Source organism: Phasianus colchicus, chromosome 19, assembly GCF_987193195.1.
Source record: "Phasianus colchicus chromosome 19, bPhaCol1.hap1.1, whole genome shotgun sequence".
NCBI classification, from domain to species: domain Eukaryota; kingdom Metazoa; phylum Chordata; class Aves; order Galliformes; family Phasianidae; genus Phasianus; species Phasianus colchicus.
The window spans coordinates 8,143,226-8,169,090 of record NC_143454.1 but is presented as its reverse complement, the minus strand read 5'-3'; the positions used below and the strand labels follow the sequence as shown (position 1 = coordinate 8,169,090).

Below are 25,865 nucleotides of genomic sequence, written 5' to 3'. Positions count from 1 at the left end.
GTCGGCGCTCTGTGATTTTCCGCCCTCCCCCCTCACAGCCGCCCGTCAGACGATAAACGTCCCGAGTCGGTTTTATTTAGAGTACAAGAGAGAGGTACAAATGTATTTACACCGTGTGCATATACAATCAAATAATATATAATATCAAAGTTTTGTAAATAATGTTTTACATAAATATTTACAAAGTTAAAGTGACGGGTTTTTTTTTTTTTCCCTTTTTTTTTTTTTTTTTTTTTTTCCTGGAAGTAAAACACTGTTTGTGAGAACTTTATACACCTCAGACTTAGAACGAATAGCAGGACACCTTCCTAGCCTTATGGTACACAGCTGCTCCGGGCTGTGCGGGACTGCAGAGGGCAGCAGAAGTCCCAGCTGAGCGCTCCATCGGGGCTGCAGGGAGCGATGCGGAGCAATGCAGGATGCCCCACCGGCTGCTGGGCCGTCATTGCACCGTTTGGGTTGGAAGAGACCCCTAAAAGCCGTCTGGTCCAATTCCCTGCAGTGAACAGGGACACCCGCAGCTCCGGCGGTGCTCGGAGCCCAGCTCAGCCCGACCTTGGCTGCCCCACAGCCTCTCCCAGCCCCCCCACAGGGAGGTGTTCCATCCCTTGGTGGCTCTCAGCTCCCCCCCCTCCACCTTGGCACCTGCAGACAAACGAACCCCAGGGCACAGCTGGGGGTACAGGGATAGGAACTGGGAGGAAAAGCCGACTTGGCTGAAGTGGGACTGCCAGGGAGGGAAATCTGTCTCTTGGGAAGAGACAACGCTGATGGCAGCAGCGGGGCTGTGCCACGTCTCCCTGCTGGGCACGCACTGGCACAGAGGAGAAGGGACAAGAGCAACTTTTCCTCCTATCAGATGATCTGTAAAACCCAACCGTAACTCATCCAGGTGCAGCCCCAGCACCCAATGCACCAGCAAACCCACACGGGACGTCCCGCCGTGCCCTCCCACCTTCCTTCCCACTTAACCCCATGGAAATGATGATACTCCCAAGGCAAACTCAGCACGCGGAGCAGCCCTGCCTCTGCCCCCCGCTCTGCCACAGGCTTCCAGTTCCTCAGTGCCAGTCTTTGCCTGCAAGCAGCGACCATCCAGAAGCGTGCTGCCGCCGTTCCAGGGCTCACAGCACCATGGTGGGGATGTGATGGGCCAAGGAGGCGGGATGGGGAACGGGCAGGGCGGGCGAGTGAGCCTGCAGGGAGGCGTTGGGGGGCCGATGACGGGCGCTTTTCTGGTGCGCCCGCAGCCCGGCAAGCTGGGAGTAGGCACTTTGGCAAACCTGGCACTTGTAGGGCCGCTCACCGGTGTGCAAGCGGACGTGGTTGCGGAGGGTGGAGGACTGGCTGAAGCGACGGTTGCAGAATCGGCACACGAAGGGTTTGTCCAGGGTGTGGATGCGCATGTGGGAGCGCAGGTTGCTGCGGGAGTTGAAGCCGCGGTGGCAGATGACGCAGCGCATGCGGCCCGTGGTGCTGGCTCCTGTCTCCACCGCATGGAAATCCTCTGAGAGCAACACGGGGGGGGGACGGTCAGGTAGCGCCCTTTGGGTTCACCCCATTCCCAAGCCATAAATAACCGCCCTGTGCCCCAGCTGCACGCCGCACCCGCAGCAGAGCGTGAGACAGGAAGGTGACGAGGAGCTCGCAGCGGGGATCTGCAGCTCCACGCTGGGTCAGGCTGCTGGCACAACCCCAGCCGTGGGAACACTGACACCGAGGGATCCCAAATCACTGGGGATCTGCCCAAACTGCAGGCTCTGTTTTGGGGGAGATGGGCTCTGTCTTACGGCTGAGGCCAATCAACTCCTTTCTGTAGGATCGTGGGGATATGGAGAGCTGTGTGCCCAGCATGGGACATGGTGTGCTGCTCGGACATCCGTATGCTTGCCCTCAGAGAGCTATGAATCCCTGCCCCAAACCCACCCTGCCACAAAGCTGGAGACGGGATGAGCAGGGAATGACATGGCTGTTTCTGCTGTCACCTACCATGTTTGTTCTTCTTCTGCTCCTCTTCCAGCCCCGGGACACCTGGGATGCCCAGGAAGGTGTTGTGCGAGTTCCCATACCAGACCAGCAGCTCTTGATCAGGAGGAATCATCTAAAGAAGGACACACAGATGAGGGTGTTGGGATGGCACACCAAGCAGCTCTACCCACATCCTCAGCCGGTAGTTTCAGACTCCTGCAAGGTCCCACTGCCATCAGCACTGCTGAATGCTTCCAGCACTCTCCAGGACATGGGCCAGGCACGGCGCTGATCGCACTGACAGCGATGCCATCACTCAGCACTGCGTACAGCTGGCACTGAGCTGCACTTTGGTTTTCCCTAAGTCCAGGTGCAGGAAAAGCAGCGGTGGGGCACAGACCCTGCACATCCCCATAGCTCAAGGAGATGGAGGTTGTGGCAGCACACAGACATGGAGAAATAAGCTATCGTGTGCCCACAGACCGCAGCAAGGTGCAGGGAGCAACGATGCAGAGATCGGACTTGGTACCATACATAGCATGGAGCCCTTGGCACTCCCTGCTGCAGGACACAGCAGCATCTCCCACCCCAGCAGGGTTATTCCCCAGCAGCAGAAATTCAGGTGGAAATGCAGATGCAGCCATGGGCTCGGCCAGTGTAGGGAACCAGCCGAGATCCCAGCGGCTGCTGCAGGAGAGCGTGGTCCAGGCATGAGATGCTGCCTCTTCCAAACCCCCATTGCCTGCGCCAGCCCAAGCAGAGAGCAGGAGGGGCTTTTCTACCAGCACTGCTCCTGTTCCTATGGGATGACAGCGCTCCTCCCACCCTTGATGTTTGGGTTTTGGTTCCGCACTGCAGTGAGAGCTGCCAGGAACAGCTCCTGAGCAGCCCCTGCAGCACAGCCACGGCCAGAGGATGGATGTGCTCACACCACAGCAACCGCATCAGGCAACACTCATAGCAACACCACCCTACAAAAATACATCTCTTTTCCCCTTGCAGGTCGCTGGCATTATGGATCTAATTTAGAGAATACTGAGTTTCAGAGGTTGGCTTTCCATACACAGAGTTCACAAAAGTATTTTTCCCCATGAAGCAGAATTGTGAGTCAGGTCGCCGTAGCACTGTTAAAGCGCCTGAATTTATGCACCTGAAAGCAGTGGTGATTTGGCTCCGTATGTTTACATTTCAGCATGTGAACATCACTGTCGTTACAGAATCTGAGAGATGGGACCATCGCTTCCCATCCCAAACCAGTGCTGTGCCTCGCCGTCATTTTCTTTAACAGAAAATGAATTCTTTTTAATAGAAATAAATATTGCTAGAAAGATTTTTAAAAAGCACACACACACGTGGATCAGGTGTGTGCATGTCTGTGTGTTTGTGTATGCTCTGCTGGGGCTGGCACACAGATACAGCAGTGCACCCCCCTGCACACACCCCAGAGCTGTGTCATTTACCCTGTGTGCATCACGGCTTTCCAACCTGAGGCCAAACTCACCACCCTCACTGCATTTTCCAACAGCGACAATTTAGAATTGGAGAGGAACGGAATGGGAGAAGCAAACTGGGAAGGATGAGCGGGAACTGGCAAAAAATGCATGAAAATAGGAATGCCAAATAGCACCAGAAAAAAGTGATTTGTCACCTTAGAGCTGCAGCAACACCTCTCGCTCTGCCCCATAATATTTCATTTGTGTGGCTCTGAGTTAAGGGATTAGTGAGCAGCGTGAGCTACAGAAGGAAAACCAAAACCCCCTCCTGTTTTCTCTTCTCTTTTTGATGCAAACCTCACGCAGTTGGAGCCAGCAGCCGCTATCAGTGGCTACCATGCCCTGATGGCAGCAGCACAGCAGCACCTCCTGTCCCCACGTCCCCTCTGCACAGAGCTCAGAGCTCTCAGCACTTCAACTTCCCTGTCTGTGTATAGGGAATTAAACACACCAGCCCCTGCGCTCAGATCATTATTGCCATGCAAAGCCTCTCTCATACCCTGCAGATAACCATCCCACCCCCCATCGGCTGGGCAGGGTGAGGTCTGTGCAGGATGACACCAGGCACAGCTGCCCACAGGAGCAACAGGACCTAAAGCTGGGCACAGCAAAAGCCTGCAAAGGGATGTGCAGAACAGGGAGAGCAGCTCAGAGCTCCTCCCCACCCCACTGCTCCTATCCCTGTCCCCACTGGGGTGCTGCCTCAGTGCTGTGCTGCTGCCCATGGAGCAGCTGATTCTCAGGAGCCCCTGCTCATGGGGCAGGTGGCTGCCCGTGCTCCTGCCCAGCCAAGACAGCCTCCCAGCAACAGTAGGGCGAGATGAAGCTGTCCCCTTTCCCACCTCTCTAACCCACACAGTTGCTTGGTGACATCCCTGTGATGCCATCACCCTTCACTGCAGTAGCAGTGATTCATGGGGATGCGTTTACTGCCAGAGCTGCGGTGACCTCCAGGTAAAAGCTGCAGAGAGGAGCGCAGCCTTCAACTGGATTTCACAGAAGCCCCCACCTTTGGGTTGGTGTTTTACACTAAATCCCGTTTCTCGATACAGCATGGGAATTCTGCTCCTGCCCAAAGGAGGAGAAACAGTGCCAGGATTGCAGTGCAGATGTTGTGCTCCAAAGTGAGCCTGCTTGGCATTTGCTCTCCCTCTGCACAGCACGCATCGGTGCACCCACCAAGAGGGAACAGAGGGAGCAGAGCTTTGTTGCCTCCCCAAAGCCCACGCATGGCATTACCCGTATGTCTGGGTACCAGGGTGCTCCCACAAACGGTCCAGCAGCGGCCCCAAAAACAAGGGAAGGTCAGCAGGGTGGGGTCTCTGCACCCCACGTACCTCAATGGCTTTATAGAAGATGCTGTTCCCGATCTGCACCACCTCCAGGTTCTGCTCCTGCTCGTTGCGGGCACATTTGATGTAGGTCATCCAGCTGCGGTGGTCCTCCTGGCTGGCATCGATGAAGTACCGCACCGTGCCGTCCTCGTTGAAGACCTGGGAGGGGAGCACAGCGCTGTAGCGATGCTGCCTGCAGCGAGCCAAGCCCTTCCCACAGCCCCAGTGCCAGGGGATGCTCGGAGATAATGTCCCCAAAGCCAGCACGGCCTCGGGGCTGAGACCTCGGGGAGATGCTGCCGCTGGGCTGCGGATGCCGGAGCCTCACGACACAGAATGTGCATCACAGCGGGGCTGGGTGGGCACAGCCTGGCAGCCCAGCTCCCCACATCTGTTCTGTGGCCCCAAAAGGGCTGCTCGGTGTGAGGGCTCCTCACCTAGGGGAGATCTGTCCCTGCGTGAAGGAGGAAGGCACCTGCCAGAACCAGTCCTTGTGGGCTATGCTTTGTGGGGCAGCAGAAGAAGTGAGGCAAGCTTTGCCGTGCACGAAGCAATCATAATAAGAAGTGTGAGTCTGGCGCTGAGTGAAACTGGAAATCTGAGCAAAACGCTCCCTACAGCCTCAGCACCCCGGCTGCTCACATCACCCCAAAAGCCACAGCACCACTGCAGGGCTGGGACAAAGCAGGGATGGGGCAGAGCCATTGTGTCGCTGGGATCGCGGCGGGGAGCGGCCGGCCGGGAGCATCGGCTCTGCGGAAGGGCAGGGCGGGAGGTGACAAAGCAGTGGGGTTTTGGGGACACCCCGAGGGCTGCGCTCCGGAGCTCCTGCCCTGGGGGAGGCTGGGGAAAAGTGAGGCACGGGGAAGGGCTCACGAAGCACAGGTCAGAGCGCCGTCCCCCCGCGTCCTGCGGGACCATTACCTCCCACATCAGGTTGTTGTTCTTGCACAGGTCCACGTGTTCCGGCGAGATCACCCTGCCCGTGAACGGCCCCATCTCGGTGCCGGCCTTGATCCACGTCTTGGAGAAGATGCCGAGCCCTTCCCCGGGGATGGAGCTCTGCGCGATGATCACTTCCGACGGCAGCACCAGGCTGGAGAGCTTCTGCACCTCTGCGGCGACGGGAGCGGGGTCAGAACGGGGCCCCCCAGCCCTCCCCGGCCCCCGGAGCACCCACAAAGCGCTGCTTTGTGCCCCCAGCCCCGGGCTGAGCCCTGTCAACGCCCGGCCGCGCCCCTCCAAAGCGCTACCCGGATCGCTCCGGGCATTGAGCGGTACCTGGGAACAGCGGCCCGGGCTGGGCAGGGAGCGGGGCTGGGAAAGGGGGTTAAATGGTGTCTATTTCGGCCCATCCAGCAATTTGTCACGCTGTTAAAGTGATCTGCATTCATTAAACTCAACTCGAAAGAAATTGCTAATTCTAAATTCATTAGTCCTTTAGGAATGCTGTAGCGGTACATTGCGGCTGAATGGCGCGAGGGCTTGTTTAAAAGGGCCCAGGAATTCCTCTTACAAAATGGGGAGATGAGATGGTTGACATATCGTGAATGGAAATGGAATTAGCCTTCATGGTAAATTAAGAGAGGAACAGAAATCCGAGAGGGGGAAAAGGGAGCGGGGCCGCGAGAAGGGACATTGTGCGGGGCTGAATGCGGCGGGGACGGAGCCCCGGCCCCCACCCCCGCGGTTTAAGTGGGAACTTTCTCAGGTCAAGCCCAAGTTAACCACATGAATTTAAAGCCCTTCTTTCGCCGTCAGCCGCTGTGACACACCCGGGGGGAGCGGGGCCGCGACTCACCTCCGGAGAAGGACTGCGCCAGCACTTCGGCCGTGAAGGCGGTCTTGGGGCTGCTCTTCTCCTCGAAGAGCTGCTCGCCCAGCACGTTCCTCCAGCGGCCGTAGAGGAAGCTGTGCAGGATGTCGGACGTGATCACCTCGGCCAGGGAGAGCCCCTGCGGCTTCAGGCCGGGCTTCAGCACCAGGGCTTCGGCGGGCAGCACCGAGCCCATCATGGGGGCGAGGCGGGCGGCCGGGCTCCGTGCGGCTCGGCGGCTCCCGCCCGCCTATATATGAGCTTCATTGACCCTCCTAATTGGTTATTAATGACCTCCCTGACGTTGGAGGAGCGACTGGGGCTGCCGGAGCGAGGCGAGCCGTCGGAGCCCCCCTCCCCTCCATCCCTCCCCTCCCCGGGGGTGGGGTGGCTGGAGGGAGGGACACGGCACACACAGCCGCACACACACACACACACACACACATACATAACACGCACCGGCTCAGCACCCCCCCGCACCCCCTCCCGCCCGCCCGCCCCGTCGGGCACCGCTCGCTCCGACCGCTCCGCTTCGCCCCCGGCATCTCCCACCCGGCCCCGGAGCTCGTTCCGGGGACAAAACGCTGCGCTTTGGGGCCGCGGAGCTCCACAACGAAATCCGCCTCCCCGACGCCGCCACACACCGCTTCTCCGAGCCGTTCGGCCCCCGACGCCGCGGGGTAACGGGCAGAGCTCCGGCGGACCGGATCCACGCGGTCCCGGCCGCCTCCGACGCGTTTCGCTCTCGGTACCGGGGAGCGGACTCGGGGAGACGCACGGAGCTCAGTGCCAGCCCGCAACCCCGAGCACCGGGGGCCGTTTCCTAAACGCTGGCGGCCGGCAGCCCCGTATCGGGGTCGGCTCCCCCGGCTGCGACGAGCGGGTCCCAAACCCCGCGTCCCTGCTGCGCGTTGCGGGGCGGTGCGGGCAGAGAGCGGGCAGGTGCCGCGGAACACAACCGGGTCCCCATCTCCGGGACTCTGTGCCCGCAGCACCGCTACATCTGAACCCAAAATTATTCCCGTCCCCTACAGCGACCCCCGCTCCCTCCGAGCCCCGGACACTCCGCAGCCACCGCTGGCCCCGGGGTGACACATTTGTCCCCACGGAGTGACAGAGCGGTCCCCACAGAAGCAACGCTCCCCTCCCTCCCCCGGGGCTGCGTGCCGGCTCAGCAAAGGGTTAACCTTCCCCGGATTTAAACCCGATCCCGCTGTGTCGGAGCTTAGAGCCCTCTCCGCAGCCCCGTTCTTTTGATTTTCATGGGGACGAGGGGCTGCAAAGGGCCGGGAGGCGGGGGGAGAAGAGGACGGGCCCCCAAATTCACCCAGCAGAGCCGGCTCCGATATTCCGAGCCCCGCAAAGAGCCGGGGCCGCCCCCAGACTCACCGGGACCCCGCAGCCCCCGGCGGCTTTAGCGGGGTGAACCCGACGGGCTGCTCTCTCCGCGCAGGGCGGCACGGGGAGCGCCGCTACAGCCCAGGTGCGACCGCTTCTTCCCATTAACCTCATCAAGAAGATGCGCGAATGTCAGAAACCCACCCAAAATGTTGATTACAGAATGCGTTTCCTCGGAAAAAAGGCAACGCTCCCTTAGGGCAGGAAGGTTCGCAACCTGCCAGGGCTCGGGGTTGGTTTTAATGCACGCACAAACGGGTTGATTTTCGGGTTTCTGGGCCCCGAAGAGAGCGGCAGCTCCGCGCACAGCGCATCAGGTGGAGCCGCTCCGCCGCCGCGGGCGCGCAGTCCCCGCGCTCCATCCCCGCACCGCACCGCACCGCATCGCCTCTCTCCTCGTCCCGCGACAAAACGACGTCCCGTCCCCCCCGCGGCCCCTTCCTCGAGTTGGGGGTTCGGGGGGTCGGGGGGGGGAGGGAGGGGGAAGGAAAAAGGTGGGAGGAAAAAAAAAATCCTCCCGTTTTGTGCTGGGTTTTAAATATCCCCAGCTGTTTCCCAAACCTCTTTCCCCACCGTAGGTGCTTTCCCCCCCCCCCGCCGCCGCCCTCCCCTTCTCGTTTCTCTTTTTTAATATCGCAGCTATCCCTCCTTTTTAACATTTAAGAGGAAACAAGTTTAATATTCATGGCTGTTAATAGAGAAGGGCCATTATCGCCGCCCCATTGTTCCGAGCCCCGCACAATGCCGCTTGTATTTTCATGTGTATATTCCCAAAGTTCCTTCTGAGCGTTTAGTGAGCACTTTAATATTCATGGGTGTTAATAGAGAAGCCCTCAGTATATTGGCATATTGTTGGGAGGTGTACATATTGGTCTGACTTTGAATAGCCACAGTCCTCTTTTCTTTTGCTCTGTTTTGCAGGGTTGATGGGCCAGGAGTAAATGGGCATTTTTCCCCCCCGTCTCCCCCTTACAGAGAGAACATCTTTATTCCAGTCCCAGACTTTCTGGTTTCCCATTCAGGACCCTCAGAAATAATGTCAGGCAGAAGAAAAGTGGAGCAAATCAATCTTTCATGGTCTTTTTGAGACCAATTTGACATCCATGGACTCTTCTTTTCTTTCACAGCCTACAAGGGGATGGTCAGGATCTGGACAAGGTTGGGGTCTGATGAGGGGAGACATGGGATCATAATGCAGCAAAGAGAGAAAAGAAAAGCAAAACAAGAAAAGATTGCAGGGATGGGGTGATGGAGGAAAAATGAGGGTGAATGACAGTGCAAGAAAGGAGATTAGAGCCCAGCAGCTGCTTTTTGGGGGGTGGGGGGGAGGGGGGAGCTCTCTCCCCTCTTCCAGCCCTCCGCATGAATAGGATTTGAACAGAGCTGAGATTGATTTATAGTTATTGCAGTTGAACATTTATTGCTCTTAAAGAGTGGCGGGGAGAAAAGAGAGAAAAGGGGTTTGAAAAGCTCCTTTCTGTATTAAAGAGGTATCAAATGAAGACTGCTGAGATAATATACAGTGGCCAATGGGAATTTGATTTGCTTTAAAATTTAACTCTTGTGGGGCCGCGGCTGCCGACCGCTCCGTGGCTGCGGGATAAGCGGGGGATCGCGGCCGCTGCCGGCGTCGGATCCGCGCAGCGCTGCGCGGCTGCGGGCGGCAGAAGCGGGCGGATCGCTGCCGCTTCTTCATCACCGCTGCTGTTGTATCTGTGTATACGGGCGTGTGTGCGTTTGTTTTCATTTTTATTTTTAAAGGATAGAGCGAATGCAAGCGGGATGCGGAGCTACGAAATGAGCGGCGCGGCGAGGAGACCTTTCGGAGCGGAGTTTTCCTGCCCTGAAACCTCCGGTTTCTCTCCTCTCCCGCACCAGAAACGCGAGCGCAGCGCAGTCCCCCCGGGCGCAGAAAGGAGCCCATTGTTCAACGGGGAGAAATACATTTTTAGCGGTGATTGAAAGCTCCCCTCTCGTTTGAACTCTAAGAAGAAAGTCCCTGGCAGCGAAGAGCATCCCCCTCCCTCTGCCCCAACATCTGTTTGGAGCAATCCAGGCTCTAGGGCACAGCTCTGCCCCCTCCCAAAGTCATTAAAAAGATATTAGTTGAGCTGAGAAAAGTCCAGCGCGGCCCCCCAGCCGGTGCAGCGGGGGTGAAAAATCATTAAAGACGATTTTGGATTTACCACCGCTAACACCGGTAGAAGGGACACTCGGGGTCCGAGCTGAAAAGCTCTGCAACGACGAGAGCCGGGCGGTGCCCTCCCCGCTGCCCGCCGTCCTGGTGCCCCAACCCGGCGTGGTGCAGCGCTTCCGACCCCATCAAAGGCTCCGAGCTGCGGGCAGAGGGCGGCGGGAACGGGGCTGCGAGCGGCTCAGGTGCAGCGACCGCATCCCCTGCACCACCCCGCGCTGCAAATAGCCCGGAGCCGGGGGAAAAAAGGGGGGCAGGAGGGATCATCGCACCCTGCGGGAGCCGGGGCAAGAGGGATCACCGCACCCCTGCGGCTGCCGCAGGAGCCAGGCGCCTCCGAAGTTGCTAAATGTGTCATTTATTAAAGCATTCAGGGGGCTTTTCTTTGGCGTTTGCTTGCAAACTCACAAAGGCCGAGCTGCTGTTTGGGGGTCTTTTCTGATGGAAAAAGGGCTCGGAGACCCCCGGCACAAAAGAAATCCTGGCAGTGCTTTCAATGGCCGGGACTCAATGAGGGGGACCCTGCGCGCAGCGGGCGGGGGCGAGGGGCCGCCCGGTGCTGCCTGAAAGGCAGGCCTGAATGTAATGGGGAGATCGGCGTTTATTTGTTGGGATCACATTTAATTAGCTTAGTACAACCCTTGAAAGACAAAGGGACCTCAATCTGGATCCAATCTGAAGCTCGTTTGGAGAGCGAGGGCTCCTGGAAAAGTCAAAAGAGAGAAAGGAGAAAGAAAAGGGAGGCTGGGAGAGAAAGGGGCCGGGGGCCCAGCCAGGTGACTGGCACGCGTGAAACAAGGGGGCCTTTTGGGCACAAGGCAGGGCTCAAAAGGGAGGGAGGAAAATAGCCTCTTCCTCAGGTTTTACCTACTTCAACCCTCTGAAGGGGCCGGGGCTGAAAAGCCTCAATAGGGGCTAAGGGGGCTGCAAAGCAAATAGCGGCGCTGGAGAGGGGCTGCGGCGCTGCGAGGCAGCAGTTGGCAGCACTCGGTTATGGGAATGCACCCAAATGTTCCCCGTGTCCCCAGCGCCCGGGGATGGGGACGGGGACAGGAGGGGGATGGGGACACGCAGCCCTCCGTGCTGCCCCGTGGCCGTGCGATGGGGCCATCCGGGGGGTGTCCCTGGGGGTGCCCGCCTTGTGCTGGGCAGCCACGTGTGTCCCCCACCTCTCTTCCCCCATAGGGATCTCCAAAGTGGCCGTCCCCAAAGCGCTGCGTCTGTGGGATGGAGCTGAGCAGCCTCACCGTGCCATCACTCAGCCTTTCCTCTGGGTGGGTTCGGGGTGTCCCCGAGCAGTGCCAGCTCTGGTTGGGTCCTGAGGGGCTCAGAGAGCAGAGACCCTCCAGCACAACGCTCGAAGCTGGGCTGATTGCACTGCTTGAAGGAGCTTCAGGGCATCCTTCGCCTCCATTTCTCTCTGTGGGAGGCAGCGGAGCTGTGGAGGGAGGTGCTGAGTGCTCTCCCTGCTGCTTTCGCTTCATTTCTTGTCTCTTTTTTTTTCCTTTTTTTTTTTTTTTTTTTTTTTAAAGTAGTAACTCCTGGATTATTTTGATGAGGTCACGGTACACAAAAGCAAACAGGGAAGGAAAGAGCCCATCTGTGAGCTCCCGGCTCCGTCCCAGCGCTCAGCACAGCTCAGGTGGCTGCAGATGAAGGATGATTGTGGCACATCATGAGGCTGCTGGGGAGTGGGACCCTGCAGCCAACCCCACCAGAGCTGCCCCAGAACAAGGAGCGTGTATGAACCCCATCCCAGGTCTGGGTGCTGAGGGTGCTCCCCATGGATCAAGGTTACAGGAAGGAGAAAAGAGGGTTTGGGACTGGAGAAGAGGGAAAATCACTGCCTGTGTTCTCCCCTCTGGCTGTGAGTTGAGGACAGGGCAGTCGTGTCCCACTGCTGTCTCTCCTGCTGGTTTCACCAGCACCGCAACATCACGCCATGCATCCCACCACCACCTCTCCATCCCACCACCACATCCTTCACCCCATCAACATCTCCTGCACCCCACCTGTACCCCCTCACCCCTCCTTCATCCCATCACGACGTTCTGCATCTCACCACCCTCTCACCCACGTTCTACCTCCACGTGCCATGGTTGGCCGTGAGCAGGGTTGGACTGTGGGACCACGCGGTGCAGGCAGGGATGGGTGCCAACAGCAGTGAGACCTCATCAGCCCCAAAGCCTTTGTCGTCCCCATTCTCTGCAAAACAAACAAGAGTGACGGCCTCTGCTCCCCGCAGGACCAACTTCACGTTCCCTGTCCAGTGGCCCCAGCACTGGGAGCAGCTCTGGGCACGGAGTGCTGAGTGATGGCTCGCACAAAGGGACGGCACTGCTAATCCCCACCCTGCAGCACCTGCACCCGGCCGGCCGGGATTAGAGGGAGCGCGGAGATCAGAGGCTGCTTTAGAGCGGCCTTGAAATGGGATTTCCTCAAGTGATAAGGGGAAGGGTGGGAAGATGTGCCGAGGTCACAGTACCTGCCCCCTGCACCTCACTGTGCACCTTTGGGTCACTGAGCCACCGAGCTGCAGTGGGAAAACGGCTCTGGGTGCAGGAAAGCAAGGCTGGAGCAGCCACCCCTCCCACCCACCTTCCTGCAGGCACAGCGCCGCTCCGATCGATGCCCCGTTTGGTGCTCAAGCAAAAAATGAAGTTCTGTGCCTGCTGTCTGCTTCAATCATCATTCCAGTGCAACTCGTGATGGCCACGGTGCAGTTCGTTCTGGAATCATGCAAAATTAAAGCAGGTGTTTTAGTAGCCTGCCTTCTGCTCTCAAAATAGCCCCACGCCCATCGAAGTGCCCAATATAGAGCAGCATCTGCGTGACTGCGAACCCAGGGATGCCTCAGCAGCAGCCAAAGCTCTGAGCTCTGCCCAGCACCTCCCGCTCCCAAACCTTCTGCCCACAGCACGGTGCAGAACCCCCTTCCTTCACGAGAATCCCCTCAGAGCTTAAATCCACTTCATTTTGGGGATTACAGCTGTGCAAAGCCAAGCAGGAGGCTGCTCCTCTCCTGGAGGAGCCATGGAGGCACCACAGCAGCTCCCAGGCTGCAGGGCTCATCTCAGCCACAGACCTCAGAGCAACAGGCGCTGCCATGGGAGGGACCTCCAGCACACAAGGGTGTCCCAGCACATCAGGGACCTACGGTCACATTGAGGATCTCCCATCGCATCCGGGTTCTCACACCAATTGCTGTTCTCCCATCGCAACCAAGCTCTCCTATCACACTGGGATTCTCCCATTGCATTGAGGTTCTCCTGTCCCATCACAGCCAGTATCAGCATTCACAGCCCTGGGCCCCACGGAGGTGATGGGGCACCCAGCAGCTCCAGCCCCAGTTCTTTGCAGAGCAGAGGTTCAACGGCTGCAGTCCCTCCGCCCCAAGCGGGCAGCGGTAATGGAAAACAAATTGCTGAAGTTGGGAACATTTTGAGCACTTTAGCCTGCCAGGACACCAGACTGCTGATGAAAACCCAGCTTTGCAGGCACCATCTTAATGACAGGCCAAATTTCAAAGCCTTGCAAACTATTTCTTTCGCCGCCCCACCCCCTCAATAAAAGGTTGCATCAGAAAGAGATATTTCCATAATTTATAGTATGGGTATTTCACTGGGGAGACTCTCTAATCTGTACTTACAGATACATTTAAGAAAATGCATCCTCCCACAATCCTGCGCCATTTACGACTATTGGCACAATCTGTAATACTCAGTCTTCAATTAAGGGACACCTTAGGGTTCATTATCACACAATTGCTCCCTGTGAACCATGCCAAATGCTGTTTTGGCACAGAGCTTGGAAGATGAATTAGAAGGAAGTCTTCTCGGTAATGCCCGCTCCCAATTCCCATCAGCAGCCCCGCGCCCTCCTCCAGCCCTTTTTTCCCCCCTCTCCCCTCTTTCCGAGTGGCTTTTACCATCCCATCGCTCACTGTCTCCCTCGATTCTCTGGAGGTACATTGAGAGACTCCTCAGCTCTCTTTTCTTCCGGCTCTCAGCCCTGCAGATGGGATCGGCGCTCCCTCCCCGCCCCACGCAGCACAGCACACGCAGTCCTTCGCCCACAAGCCGCCTTGTGGAGATTTTATTATATAGAGTGTAAAATGCAACTGTCAGTCAAATAAAAAGAACATTTTGTGTCGTTTTTTTTTTTTTCTTTTTTTTTGTTTTGACTCCATTTTAAACCCCGCGCTCAGCATCGCCCGGCGCTGGTTTCTTTATAGTTAGACATCTCAAGCATAAGGGAAAACAAGGATAGAACCCGAGAACGGTAACTTGGGTACAATGCAGAAGGGAACGTCCTGCAGGGAACTCCAAAGGCAAAAAATAGCTTCGATTCTGCTCTTCCTTTAAAAATACAGTTATCTGTACAAGGAACTACAGCCGACATTGCAAATCATAGCATCTCTTTTATTAAATCAACATCATTTAGCGCGTACTGAGGTTAATACTAGATTCATTTCTCTCTCTAGGCAATCTGACAATATTAGATAGGAAAATATTTAAAAGGAACAACAACAACAACAACAAAAAAAAAGCCAAAATAAAAACAAAACTGAAACAAAACCACCTTGGAATTAAAAAATAGTTTTACTACCTCTGATAGGGCTTTACGCTTCCACAGTGTTTGTTAAAAGGTACTCATAATAGCAGATCCATTTTAATATTAAAAATAACAGTATTTATATTTCTGAGAGCATAGAGGAAGGTTTTTTTTTTCTTTTCTTTTTTTTTTTTTTCTTTTTTTCTTTTTCAAACGAGCTTGGAGGTCTCAGATCCACCAATGCAGCTGTGGCAATGGGATGGGGAGGAGGAGGCTTCCAAAAAGCCACCCGTTTTCCTGTTCCCCCTCCTCAGAGCCCAGCAGTGACCCGAGGGCACAGCACAGAACTCACATCATTATTACAATACACAGCACTGCTCTTCCTTACAAAAAAAAAAAAAAAAAAAGCAATAAAAATCAAAGATGCAAGAAAACGAGAAGTAAAACATTTAATGAATTTACATATTTAAGAATATTTAAATACTGTTTAAAATCCTTTTTTTTTTTTTTTTTTGGTTTTTCCTCTTTTTTCAATTAGGATTCGTTACACACCTCCTAAGACTTCCAAGCCACTCTTTCTGCTGCGACAGAAAAGGTTCCAAAATGAAAAGGAGAGGAGAGGGGGGGGAAGAAAAAAGAAAGAAAGAAAGAAAAAAAAAAACACCCAACCAACCCCAGCTGGAGAACAGCGGCCGCACGCGTTGAAATGTCACAGCTCCAATGTGCACTGCTGGAGCTGCAGCTCCCCCGGCTCCGTCCAAAGGGGATCCCGGAGGGTTTTGTGTGTGTTTATGGTTTTTTTTTTTTTTTTTTTTTGCTGTTTTGTATAAATTTAGAAACAAAATTACCAGCATGTCCGTAAGTTTAGTACGTTACTAATTGCTCCTGATTCTTAGAAAAGTTCAGTATGGATTATCCTACAGCTAGTGTTTCACAAACAAACAGAAAAGTCTTCATCAAAACGTTGCAAATCTAGAAACCTCTGTTACAAAAAGGTTTTCTTCCACAATGATTCCGAGGGAGAAACCAAATAGCGACGATGGCCACGAGGACGTTGTTCTACTGCTCCTGTGGGCAGAGGGACAGCAGGACGTCACCGGGCAGCACCCAACACCCCCAGTGCCAATCATCCCCCGTGCTCTGTGCTGTGCTGCATCCCATCCCGTGGGCTCTCCCTTCTGCAGTGCCACGTTCAGTGACAGCAGCACACAGAGCTCCTTTTCATCGCTGTTCCAGGGCTGTGCTCCTCCAGCACCCGCAGCCCCAGCAGCTCAGCTCGCTGCAGAGATGTGTCCCACCCCCCACATCCCTGCTCGTGCTCTTTGCTGAATGCTAACACGTTCCCTTTGCAAACCCAGAGCTCAGGATAAACCACCCAGACCCCCACAGCCAGAGGCAAGGTTCTGCTTTTCCCCTCTCTATCAGGGCAGGTGCTCCCCAGGCATGCCCCTACCCTAGCACAAAGCTTGCAAGAGAAAAGGCAAACTCTGCACAACAGATCAGTGCTGCTCTATCCTGCCAGCCTAAAGCCATCTTCACTTTGCTGAAATCCCACCAACAGCCACAGAACACGTTGGGGACCGTGAGCAAAGCCCTTAGGAAAATAAACCAACAACCTCCCAGTTCTCCCCACAAATCCACCCTGCACAGGGAAGTCAGTCTGATGCTGAGATAATGCAATGGCAGCACCGAGCAACTTCGGACTTCTTCAGCCACAAAACATCTCTGTGCTTCACTGCATGACTCCAAAGCTTTCCCCACACCCAGGCAAAGCCCAGCACACCCAGCTCCCCCAGGGGAACAGCAGAGGGTGAATACACACCTGGCTGTGGGCCTGCGCCTGCCCTAGTGTCTGCCCATAGTAGGCAGCCTGCTGTCTGTAATACTCTGCCCAGGCCATTGTGTAGTCCGGCTGGGAGCTTGCCTGAGAAGCAGCGCTGGCAGCATGACCTGCAGGAAAGAGAAGGGGAAAGGGAGAGATGAGCAGTTGGGTAAGATGAAACCCAGGCTGCCAAATGCAAATCCAGAAGCTGGCACCACACGCCTCTTAATGGAGCGGAGGAAGGCAGGGCCACGACTGTCCACACACCTGCGTGCAGAGCATTCCTACCTTTTTGACAACCCAGCTTCAACTTTCTGGGTTTTGTTTTGTCAGCATCGATTCTCGGTGTGTGCAATGCTTCCCCAGCACGGACACGGGCACTGCTGTGCACTGAAGCTCAGCAGGAACAGCCCTCCTGAGGCCCAGCAGCAGGCACCTTGACAGCTTCCAGTGGAAGAACTACCATGCACCATCACCAACTGCAGGGACCAGAGGGAATTGCAGAGGACTGGAAGCTAATGATGGCAGGGGATGGAGACGCAAGTCATCGGATTAGAGTGAACTCTGTAACAAGAGTTTCCTTAATCTCCAACAACCCTGTTTCACTCACTCTGTTTTTTGTAATATTCCTCCCATGCTTTGCTGTAATCGGGATGGCTGTTCTGCTGCTGGCTCTGTTGGCCTGTGCAAAGATGACAATAAGGGGCATGTCAATATGGAACAGGTGACAGTTTCCAGCTAGTGACATCTACCTCTCCACTAGACAGGCCCTGGCTCTACCTCAGTTGCCTGGACTCTATGCTTCAGCTTCCACATTTCTACTGTGTTGGGCATTCTCAATTTGGGGAACGCCAAGGAAAGACTCAAGTTGCTGATTCTGTCTCACCTGAGTGCTGCTGAAGGGCATGAAGTCAAATTCCATCCCTCCCCCTCTACTTTGTCAGGACTTGCTCGAGGCCAAGCACGCTGTTTGGGAGCTGCTAGCTCTGCACATCAACCCCCCAAAGCTGTCAGCCTGTTCACCCCAAGTACAGGGACCCAGGGCTCAAACCCTAATAGCAGAGCCCTGTCACCTCAACCTCCAGCCACAGAGCTGCCATGGATACAACCGCATCTGCAGTCACCTGCATCTGCACCCCCTGCTCTTGCAGCAGGACACATCCCAAGGAGTCCTGGTGGCAATATCCACCCATACAACGTGGTCAGCACTCAGCAAGCCACCAGTCCCAACACCACCCCATGCAGCAGCATCTGTGAAGCCCTCTGAGCAGCCATGGCTGGCTCTGGGATCCTGCACTGCACTAAGAACCATAGGGACAGACCACAGAGCCCGAAGCCTGCCTGCACCTAGCACTAATCTCCCTCCTTCAAACACTAAGATGTGGTGAAGCCAGTGCGTCTAAGTGTTGTTGCAAGGGAGAGTCCAACATGCTGGCTGCAGAGGCCGCAGTTAGAGCAAAGAGCCCTCAGCCAGACATGCAGCAAACAAACCAACCAACCCTGAACAGAAAATACAGCAATCAGAAAACTGCAGAGGAAGGCAGGCATGGTGAAAGCACAAGCTGCTGCACGCACAGCAGGCAAGGACAGCACACACACACACACACACACACACACACACACACACACACACACACACGGGAGCTTTCACAGCCCATCCAAGGCCCTCGGCTTCATCTCAGAGGGCTCTGAAGTGGGGGGAGAGGGGGAACGTAATGCAGTGTGAGTGTGAAGTGGGTGGAGGGAACAGGGCAGCAGTGTCCTGTCCAGGGGCATAAAAGCAGGTTAAAAGACTTGACCAACGCTACAAGTCAGGACCTTTTCTGGCAGAGGTCAAGGCTGCCTCAACTGTCCACCTGCTAATGCCAACAAAGGACCTCCTTCAATGCCTTTTCTTCTCGGAGAATTACAGTCCGCAGCGGGCTGAAAGGACACGCAGCTAAATGCATTTCACGGCAAAATGTTTCTCTGGCCAGTTAATTTATTTAAGATGGGGGAAGTAATTAAAATCTGAATACATGTGTAGGGGTGGGGGCTGCCCCTCCTCCCACAAGGAGGGCACTCTGGGATCTGTCCCTGGGAGTCAGGGGACGGCTCTGCTGGGGAAAGCAGAGCCACAGGGCAGGGCCCCATCACCAGCCTGTTCTCCAATTAAAACTCACAGTGTAAAAACAGGTATTTACCTAGTTTCTTATAATAATCCTCCCGTGCCTTGGTAAACTACACCTGGCCTGACTGGGTACCATTGTGATCTGCAGCAGGAAAAGAAAGCAGTGAGGTCTGCTTAAAGCACAGCGTTATCTCGTCTGTCCTCTCTTTTTACAAAGACTGCCTTCAGTGTGCCTGCCTACAAACAGGAATATGGAGGACCCTAAGTAAAAATGAAACTAGTGAGCTGACGTTTTCCATCATGTTCAACAGCAGAAATTTAATTATTTAATTTAATTATTAAATTTAATTATTTAAACAAATATTTGTCCCCAGAACACATCTTAGTGGTACTAATCCCACACAGGGGAATGACCACTACAAGGCAGGATGCTTCACGGGTTCTGGAAACCACCAGAAATCTTACAAATGCACTGCAAAGCAGCTGCCAGTGGGACAAGCCACACTGCTGGTACTGGGGAATTCAAGGGATCTGGACTTCTGACTCCACTAAGCTCCAAGGCCAAGGACTGTGAACACAAGACACAGCTCACAGACATTACAAAAAGGGAGATTATTTCTCCCAGTGTCTGATGGGGTGGGAGAGAGGACACCTGAGGGAGGCAAGGAAGATGATAAATTTGTGAATTTCTAAAGGCATCTCTGAAGGCAATTAGAAAAGCATGTCTCATAAGCATTTATTCAAAGGCTTTATGTGAAGCTGAAAGTTTTTTTTTTTTGTAGAGCTTTCCCTGCTACACTTCTTCCTGCTCTGCTTCTCAGGAAGGTTCAGTGCTCTTGGGAGAGCACAAGGAAGGATGTGAACAGTAATTTGTTCTCTTAAACAAGCTAGTGGGAAAATTCTCCTTTTCAGCATCATACTATTCCACTCCTGTGGGAACAAAAATTCTTTCTAAGCCCACCTATCCTGAAAGCACAATAGCTGCTGATTTTCTGCCTGTCTCCAGAGCTCTACAGAAGAGCTACAATTTTTAAACTGCAATTTCTGAGGAGCAGAAGCCCTCTCCCAAATAAACTTTCTCAAAGTTTAACACAAAGCCCCCAGTCCCACGCAGGGTTTCTAGAAATGCATGATGTCAAAAACAGTGTTGAGGATTTCCAGATTTCAGATATGCACAATTTCATTTACATTAAATGTGATCTGTGTCACAGGGAATCACAAATGCAGTTGGCTGGCATTGTTATACCAGTTATTCTTCCATCTCAGGCACCTGAAGGAATTTAAACTGAACTTAACCACCTACTTCATTGCTGAACCAGTCAGAGCACTGAAAGGCATCTCAGTGCATCACACGAGCTTTGAGATTAACAAGTAGACTAGGAATCTGCTCAAAGCATCATTCAGATTGTTGAAGACAGGATACTGCTATTACTGACAGACATCATCACTACTGCACTACTTTAGTTATTCTGAAATGGGGAACCTGAAATGGGGAACCTCTCATCCCAACCTGATGAATTTTTAACAGTTTTGTGAGAAAGTGGACACTTTGAGCCCAGAAGAACAGTAGCCAGTTTGATTCACTGTGTCAGTCACCCAAAGCATTAAGACCAGTAGCAGAAGTGATCTGGGTTCAGCTTTTGAACTCATTACTGCAGATATTTGTGCACTGTCACTTTCATCTTAATGTTAATATCTGGCTGGTTGCATTCCATGCTTTTAGTGCTGCAGAAGCTGAGCAGTTATCAACTCCCAAAAGGAAGTAAGAGGACACTACTACAGCCACTGTGAATGAAGCAGGATAGGAGCCACGCTTATCTTCTCCATTTCTGCATCTATTTCCCAGCCTTTCTGTCAGTGTGGGAATTAGAAAAGAGCTCATAAAGAATATGTACCAAAAAAAAAATCAGGAACTGATGAGTTAAAAAGCAGAGAGATGGAAGGGCTCACCACCAGACATGGTGTGCCTGTCAGGGAGAAGTGGGGATGGCAAGTGCTTGCCTGGAGAATCCTCACAAGAGAAAGCTTAAAGGCAGAAATGTTACGAAGTAAGTTTCTCCCTAAAGGGAGCAGAAACAAGCAGTTAAGTGCACAAAAAGCATTACTGATTTTGGTGTTCTTATGCTTATTCCAAGCTCTAACACCACCGCACACAAATGGTCTTATGGATCAATCTGTGCCTAGTGGCAAAGGGAACACCAGCCTTTCTCAAACCCAGGCCCTAAACACTTACTTGGGACTTGCTGTCCAGGCTGCTGCCACGTCTGGTAGGTACTGCCCCAACCCTGCGTCATGAACGCCTGAGGACCACTGCAGAGGATAAAAAGGCATGCTGAAGCAGACAATAAAATACTTAACAGGAGATAAGCATGAAGTCAGCCAAAGAAATAAATTATTACTTCTAGTCAGCAACTGCTGAGCAAACAGGTGAACACAGAACAGAAGGAAATGTGTAGGTGCAGCTGCTAACTGCATGGAAATTGTCTGTTTGTGAAGTCAAGGACACATGGCACTGAATAGCACCCCAGCAAATGAGAGTCCAGCTTCTTTCCACACTCACTGCACTGGAGACAGAAACACCTACCTTGTTTGTAATTTCATAGCTGAAATCCCTCCTGTAGTCAATCTTAAAGTTTTCAGCTCCCTCTTTAAAAGGCTGAACTTGCACACCGCCCTTCTGAGGCCCACCATACCTCTCTCAACACTTTTACAGCTCCCAGCCATTCCCCAGAACTCATCTGTGACAAGATGCAGAAGCTTACTTTTGATGAGGTGTAGTGGGTGCTTGGTTGAACGGACTCTGACCAAATCCTCCAGGTCCACCCATGCTGGTACCCTGCCATGGAATCCAGAAATATTTAATGTCAGCTCTACACAGAGGGTGGAGATAGCTAGTAGAGAGAAGACAGCCTGGGCTATGTTCCATTAAACCCCAGCACTTGAAAGTAAGGACTGATCTTCCAAGAATGAAGTTCTCAGGACTGTCAGCACACTTCAGGAGCTCAGTTTCAAAAGCAACCCTGGCCAGCTACAAAGGGGCTACTAACAGGACTACAGCACAGCTGGAAGTTGTCCTTTGAATAGCTTGGAACCTGAGGCTGGTATCAAGCCTTCTCCTCTCAGGTAATTCAACACAAAGGTTGCTTTTCAGTTTTACCATTCCCCAGTTCAGTATTTTCCTTACTTCCTTTTACCCAAGTTTCCCCATTCAGTAGTATTCTAGCCTGACATTATTAAGCTTCAATACCACAGCACTGCATTAAGTAGAAGATAAACATCATCCTGGATTTGCTGGAGCAAGGAGTTCAGTGTTACTTTTTAGGCTTATGATGCCAAGATTATGTCATTTTCACACAGTAACGTTATAGTCTTCCTTTCAAAATCCCACTTGGCAGCCTTCTCATGCCTTATTATAGTTGCACATTACACTTGATTATGTCAGCAGTCAGATCCTCCTGGGACCACAGCAAAAAATAGCCCAATGGATGCTCAAGGGCCAAAGCTCAAGATTGTTGCTAACAGGCAAATGGTTTTGAAGCTAAATAATGTTAAGAGTACACATTGTGCCACCCCTTAAGTCCAGGCCTAAACGCTCCTATGGGTAAAAACAATTCTGAAAGAGACAGATCAAAACCAACAGAGATGAAACTTACACCAACTTTCTCATCTATGAGATGTCTAGCGAGTTCAATTTGCTGGGGAACTCCTCTGATTGTGAATATTCGTACGCCAGGGTCTGTGTTTGGAGGTGGGTTTCTCTGGAGCTCTACGTGAGCTCCTGACTGCTGATTTATGCTCTTGATGTTCTCACCACCTGAAGAGAAGAAAATCAAGACAGTGGATATTCAGCACCTCTTTCCATAAAAGCATAACAAAGTTTATGGCACACAGTTTGCCATTTAGATACAGCAGAGCACCGGAGTGCTTCGAGCAGGATGGGACAGCCTCAGCCAACACAGAGCTGATTTCCTGAAGACCTGCTAGGTCCCAGTCTCTTAATGAAATTTGCTTAACAAAAGCTTCAGCCAACACTACAATGGTTCGATTCTTCTTTTAGAAGCTGACACAACTTACAGACCAGCTCCACTCAACTGGAGAAAGTAAAGGGTAAAGGGAAGGAAAGGGCTTTACAATTTTCAAATCACAAACCAAAACTGCCAGCCTGAAGTACAGCACTAAGCAGGAAGGAAAGAAAAGTAAAGTAACCAGAGCTTTTTGTTCGCTTTTAATTAAAAGGAGTCTCTAAAAATCTCCTCAATTTTGCTCACATTTCCATCTCTATACATCCAGCACAACTTCAAAAACAAACTGTGGATGTTGCAGACACTTGTTCGTTTCATTGTAATGGACTCGTGACCTTTTTAACATTTTAAAGCCTTTCTGGGGAAGGGAGGAGGAAAAGTTGCCAAAGGGCAATTAACTCTTTCTAAATGAATTTTAGAAGATGCATTTAACAAAAGGTAGTCATGTCACATCCCTGGGCAGACAACAGGGATTGTACTGTGTAGCCAAAGCAAAGCCACTTGCTTTCAGACAAGAATGGGAAAGCCACAAAATCGAGCCTCAAATCCAGAACGTTTTATTTTGTGCTTTTGTCAGATGCAGATTCACATAGAGCCCTCATGCCCGTGTTTTTATACATTAAGGCAAAACTGGAGTCAGCGATTACTTCATCTTTAATAAAAATACAGGAGAATGGCACCCAAACACTTTAGATCACAAAGGAGTGGGACAACTTTCTTACTTAGGACAGAAGGACAAGCACAGCTTGCTGCTCACACACACACTACATCTCTCCTTCCAAAAGTGAACTGAAATCCAAATCAGACTGGAAGTGAGGAGAATGTAGATTTCAAGTTATTTCTCTGCTCAACATTCAGCACCAAGCTGGTTGCTGCTGGGGCTGTTGCATCAGCTCCCTCCTAGGCCATACAGAAGGATCCTGCAAGTTTCTTCTCCAGATTTGGTGGCAGGCTGCAAGCTCCCATCTCCTGTGTGGGCTTCGGTGCCCCTTTTTCTCCTCACCCACCATTCTGCTACATGCCCAAGTGCCCCCTCCCATCCCAAACTTTCCTAATTTTCAGCAGAGCATGCAAAGTGATGCAGCCAAGATGATGCTGCAAGGAGTTCATCTGCCCCCATAAAGCAGCGACTGCTCGGCACATGGTGGCTGTCTGCAGCTGCATTCAGCAGCCCCACTCCATTCTTCTACCTGATGGGGGGCAGAAGTGATCCAAGAGTGGCCCCCCAGCTGGACGTGAAATTGTAAAGCAATTAATCAAACCTGCTAAAAGGCAGAGCTGACAAGAGCCAGGCCAGCCACGTTATCTGTCAATATTGCTGTATTTATCATGGAAATCCAGCGGGGGCCCAGAGAGGCTGCGGTTTGTTTCCATGCACCACCAAACAGAGAAAGCACTTGACATGTGTATGGTGCTTGTCTCCACCCTTCCTCGAGTCTTTCACAGAAGAAAAGCTGCACCTACCCACCCTCTAGAGGAAAAAGCTACATACAGGATTTCCAGGGAGCCAGGAACTTCTTATCAGCTCATAAAGGCTCAAACTCCAAAGCAAAGAAGCAATCCTCATGGGAAAGGGGCCCTGGATCTTCTGTCACACACACTGTTCAGATCAAGCTATGGCAAACTTCCCTTCTCCCTCTTCTCCCTGCTTCTGGAGTGCTGACACGAAGCTGGAAGCATAACAGCAGTTATCTGGCTACATCTGATACCCTGCATCCAGGGGTCCAAGGTAACGACTGCTCAGATGCTGACCTCGGAGGCAGAGCTGTGTGTGCCCACAGAACCTGGCTGGATTGTACAGAGGGCTAACAGCCAAGCTCTGTGCCACAGCAAAAACAAACACAAACACTACCAGCTAGAAACTGCTGAGAAACTAAAACAGGGGTCAGCAAAGATTTTGCTATTGGTGACTGTTTAAACCCCCACATTAACATCCCCTCTGCCCTACAATGCCCCATAGGCAGTGGAAGAAGAAACAAGAAGAGTCAGACAACAATATCTTGCTTCAGCAAATGGAGACTGCAGTGCCTCCATCCCCATCCACACTCCAAAAGGCAGTGCTACAGCCATCACTCACTTGACAAAAAAAATGAATGCTGCAACAGTATTTAAGAGCACAGGCACTGTAAGAGCACCGACTGCAAAGCTACAAGCATTCAAATCACCATACAACTAGTAATTAGTCACTCCGGAAAGCATCTGATCTGGCTGGGTAAGAATCTTTGTTTTGCTGTTGTGGAAACAAAGGTAAAAAGCCACCCTTCACCCTCACAGCAAGCCCCGTGCCAGGCCTTGCACTTGAATGCTAGGACATTTAACTCCTCTACCTGCATTTATCTTTGCTCTCTGTAGTCACAAATGCTCCACTTCAGTGCACTGCTGAACAACAAGTAACCTTTTCTGTTCCTTTATTAAGGATGACTAATGGATACAGCAATAAAGTTTCATTATAGATATATATATATAATTTGTTTTTTATATATATATCTCACTTGTGGGCTTAAAATTTGCTTTGCTTGATCTTTGCCCAGCTGGACTATTCACTGAGATAACGTGCAATCACTCTGCAATATCTCCATAATGGGGAGAGTCATACTGAGGAAGTTTTCTGGCTTGCGAACAGGTTTATAGCAAAGAAAAACATCTGAAATATACCTGATGTGCCTGCATACTTGTGCCCCTAGTCATCCAATTATGCAGCATTCAGGATGCCATGGGGGCCAGAAAGGGAACAAGTGAGGTGCAGCAGGGCTGTGTGGCAAGGGAAAAGGCCACAACACGTTTCATTGCAAGCTCACTCCTGCCCATCAGGATGGAAGGGAACTAAGTGCCACTGAAACATGGCACAATGCCCTCATGCCTTTGCCTCCTTTACTGTGGCAGCTAATCTGCTCCTATTCTATGCATCTCACCTCTGCTGACACTAAAAGCCAACTGTGACTACTTAAATGCTGGTTTAGGCATATGTCATTCTTACTGAAATAAGCAGACAGAAAAAATTAAATACAATTCTATTGATATGTCAGTGTCTTAACTCAAAAGAACTGCAACAATTCAGAGCAATAGAGCTATTCCTGCCTCTAATTTCCTTACTGGCATTACCTGATGCTCTACAACAACTGCTGCAGATGCTCTGGTTTTATGAGCGACTTGG

General features: G+C 52.5%; 2 protein-coding genes across 7 annotated transcripts in view; both read right to left on the bottom strand.

Moving 5' to 3' along the window:
* Window positions 1–247: 247 nt before the first annotated feature.
* Window positions 248–7,047, bottom strand: PRDM12 (PR/SET domain 12). Of its 2 annotated transcripts, XM_090121265.1 has the most exons (6): window positions 6,597–7,047; window positions 5,720–5,910; window positions 4,799–4,954; window positions 1,990–2,101; window positions 1,307–1,507; window positions 248–496 (listed from the first exon to the last, which is right to left on the bottom strand). In XM_090121265.1, exons 1-6 carry the CDS (start codon window positions 6,808–6,810, stop codon window positions 315–317), a joined length of 1,056 nt encoding a protein of 351 aa, XP_089977391.1. In that variant the 5' UTR covers window positions 6,811–7,047; the 3' UTR covers window positions 248–314. The 2 variants fall into 2 exon arrangements, with proteins under 2 accessions (XP_089977391.1, XP_031457268.1); XM_031601408.2 differs by having other exon boundaries at window positions 405–1,507.
* A 7,220-nt stretch (window positions 7,048–14,267) lies between these two features.
* Window positions 14,268–25,865, bottom strand: part of FUBP3 (far upstream element binding protein 3) — a 36,662-nt gene continuing 25,064 nt past the window's right edge. For 4 of the 5 annotated variants that reach the window (XM_031601723.2, XM_031601724.2, XM_031601725.2 and 1 more), the window contains 6 exons: window positions 22,343–22,503; window positions 21,452–21,525; window positions 20,923–20,999; window positions 17,190–17,261; window positions 16,580–16,707; window positions 14,268–15,825 (listed from right to left, as the gene is read on the bottom strand). In XM_031601723.2, the coding sequence (XP_031457583.1) occupies window positions 15,817–15,825; window positions 16,580–16,707; window positions 17,190–17,261; window positions 20,923–20,999; window positions 21,452–21,525; window positions 22,343–22,503 (521 nt within the window). In that variant the 3' untranslated portion in view covers window positions 14,268–15,816. The remainder of the gene's footprint in view (window positions 15,826–16,579; window positions 16,708–17,189; window positions 17,262–20,922; window positions 21,000–21,451; window positions 21,526–22,342; window positions 22,504–25,865) is intronic. The other variant, XM_031601726.2, reaches the window with a different exon arrangement.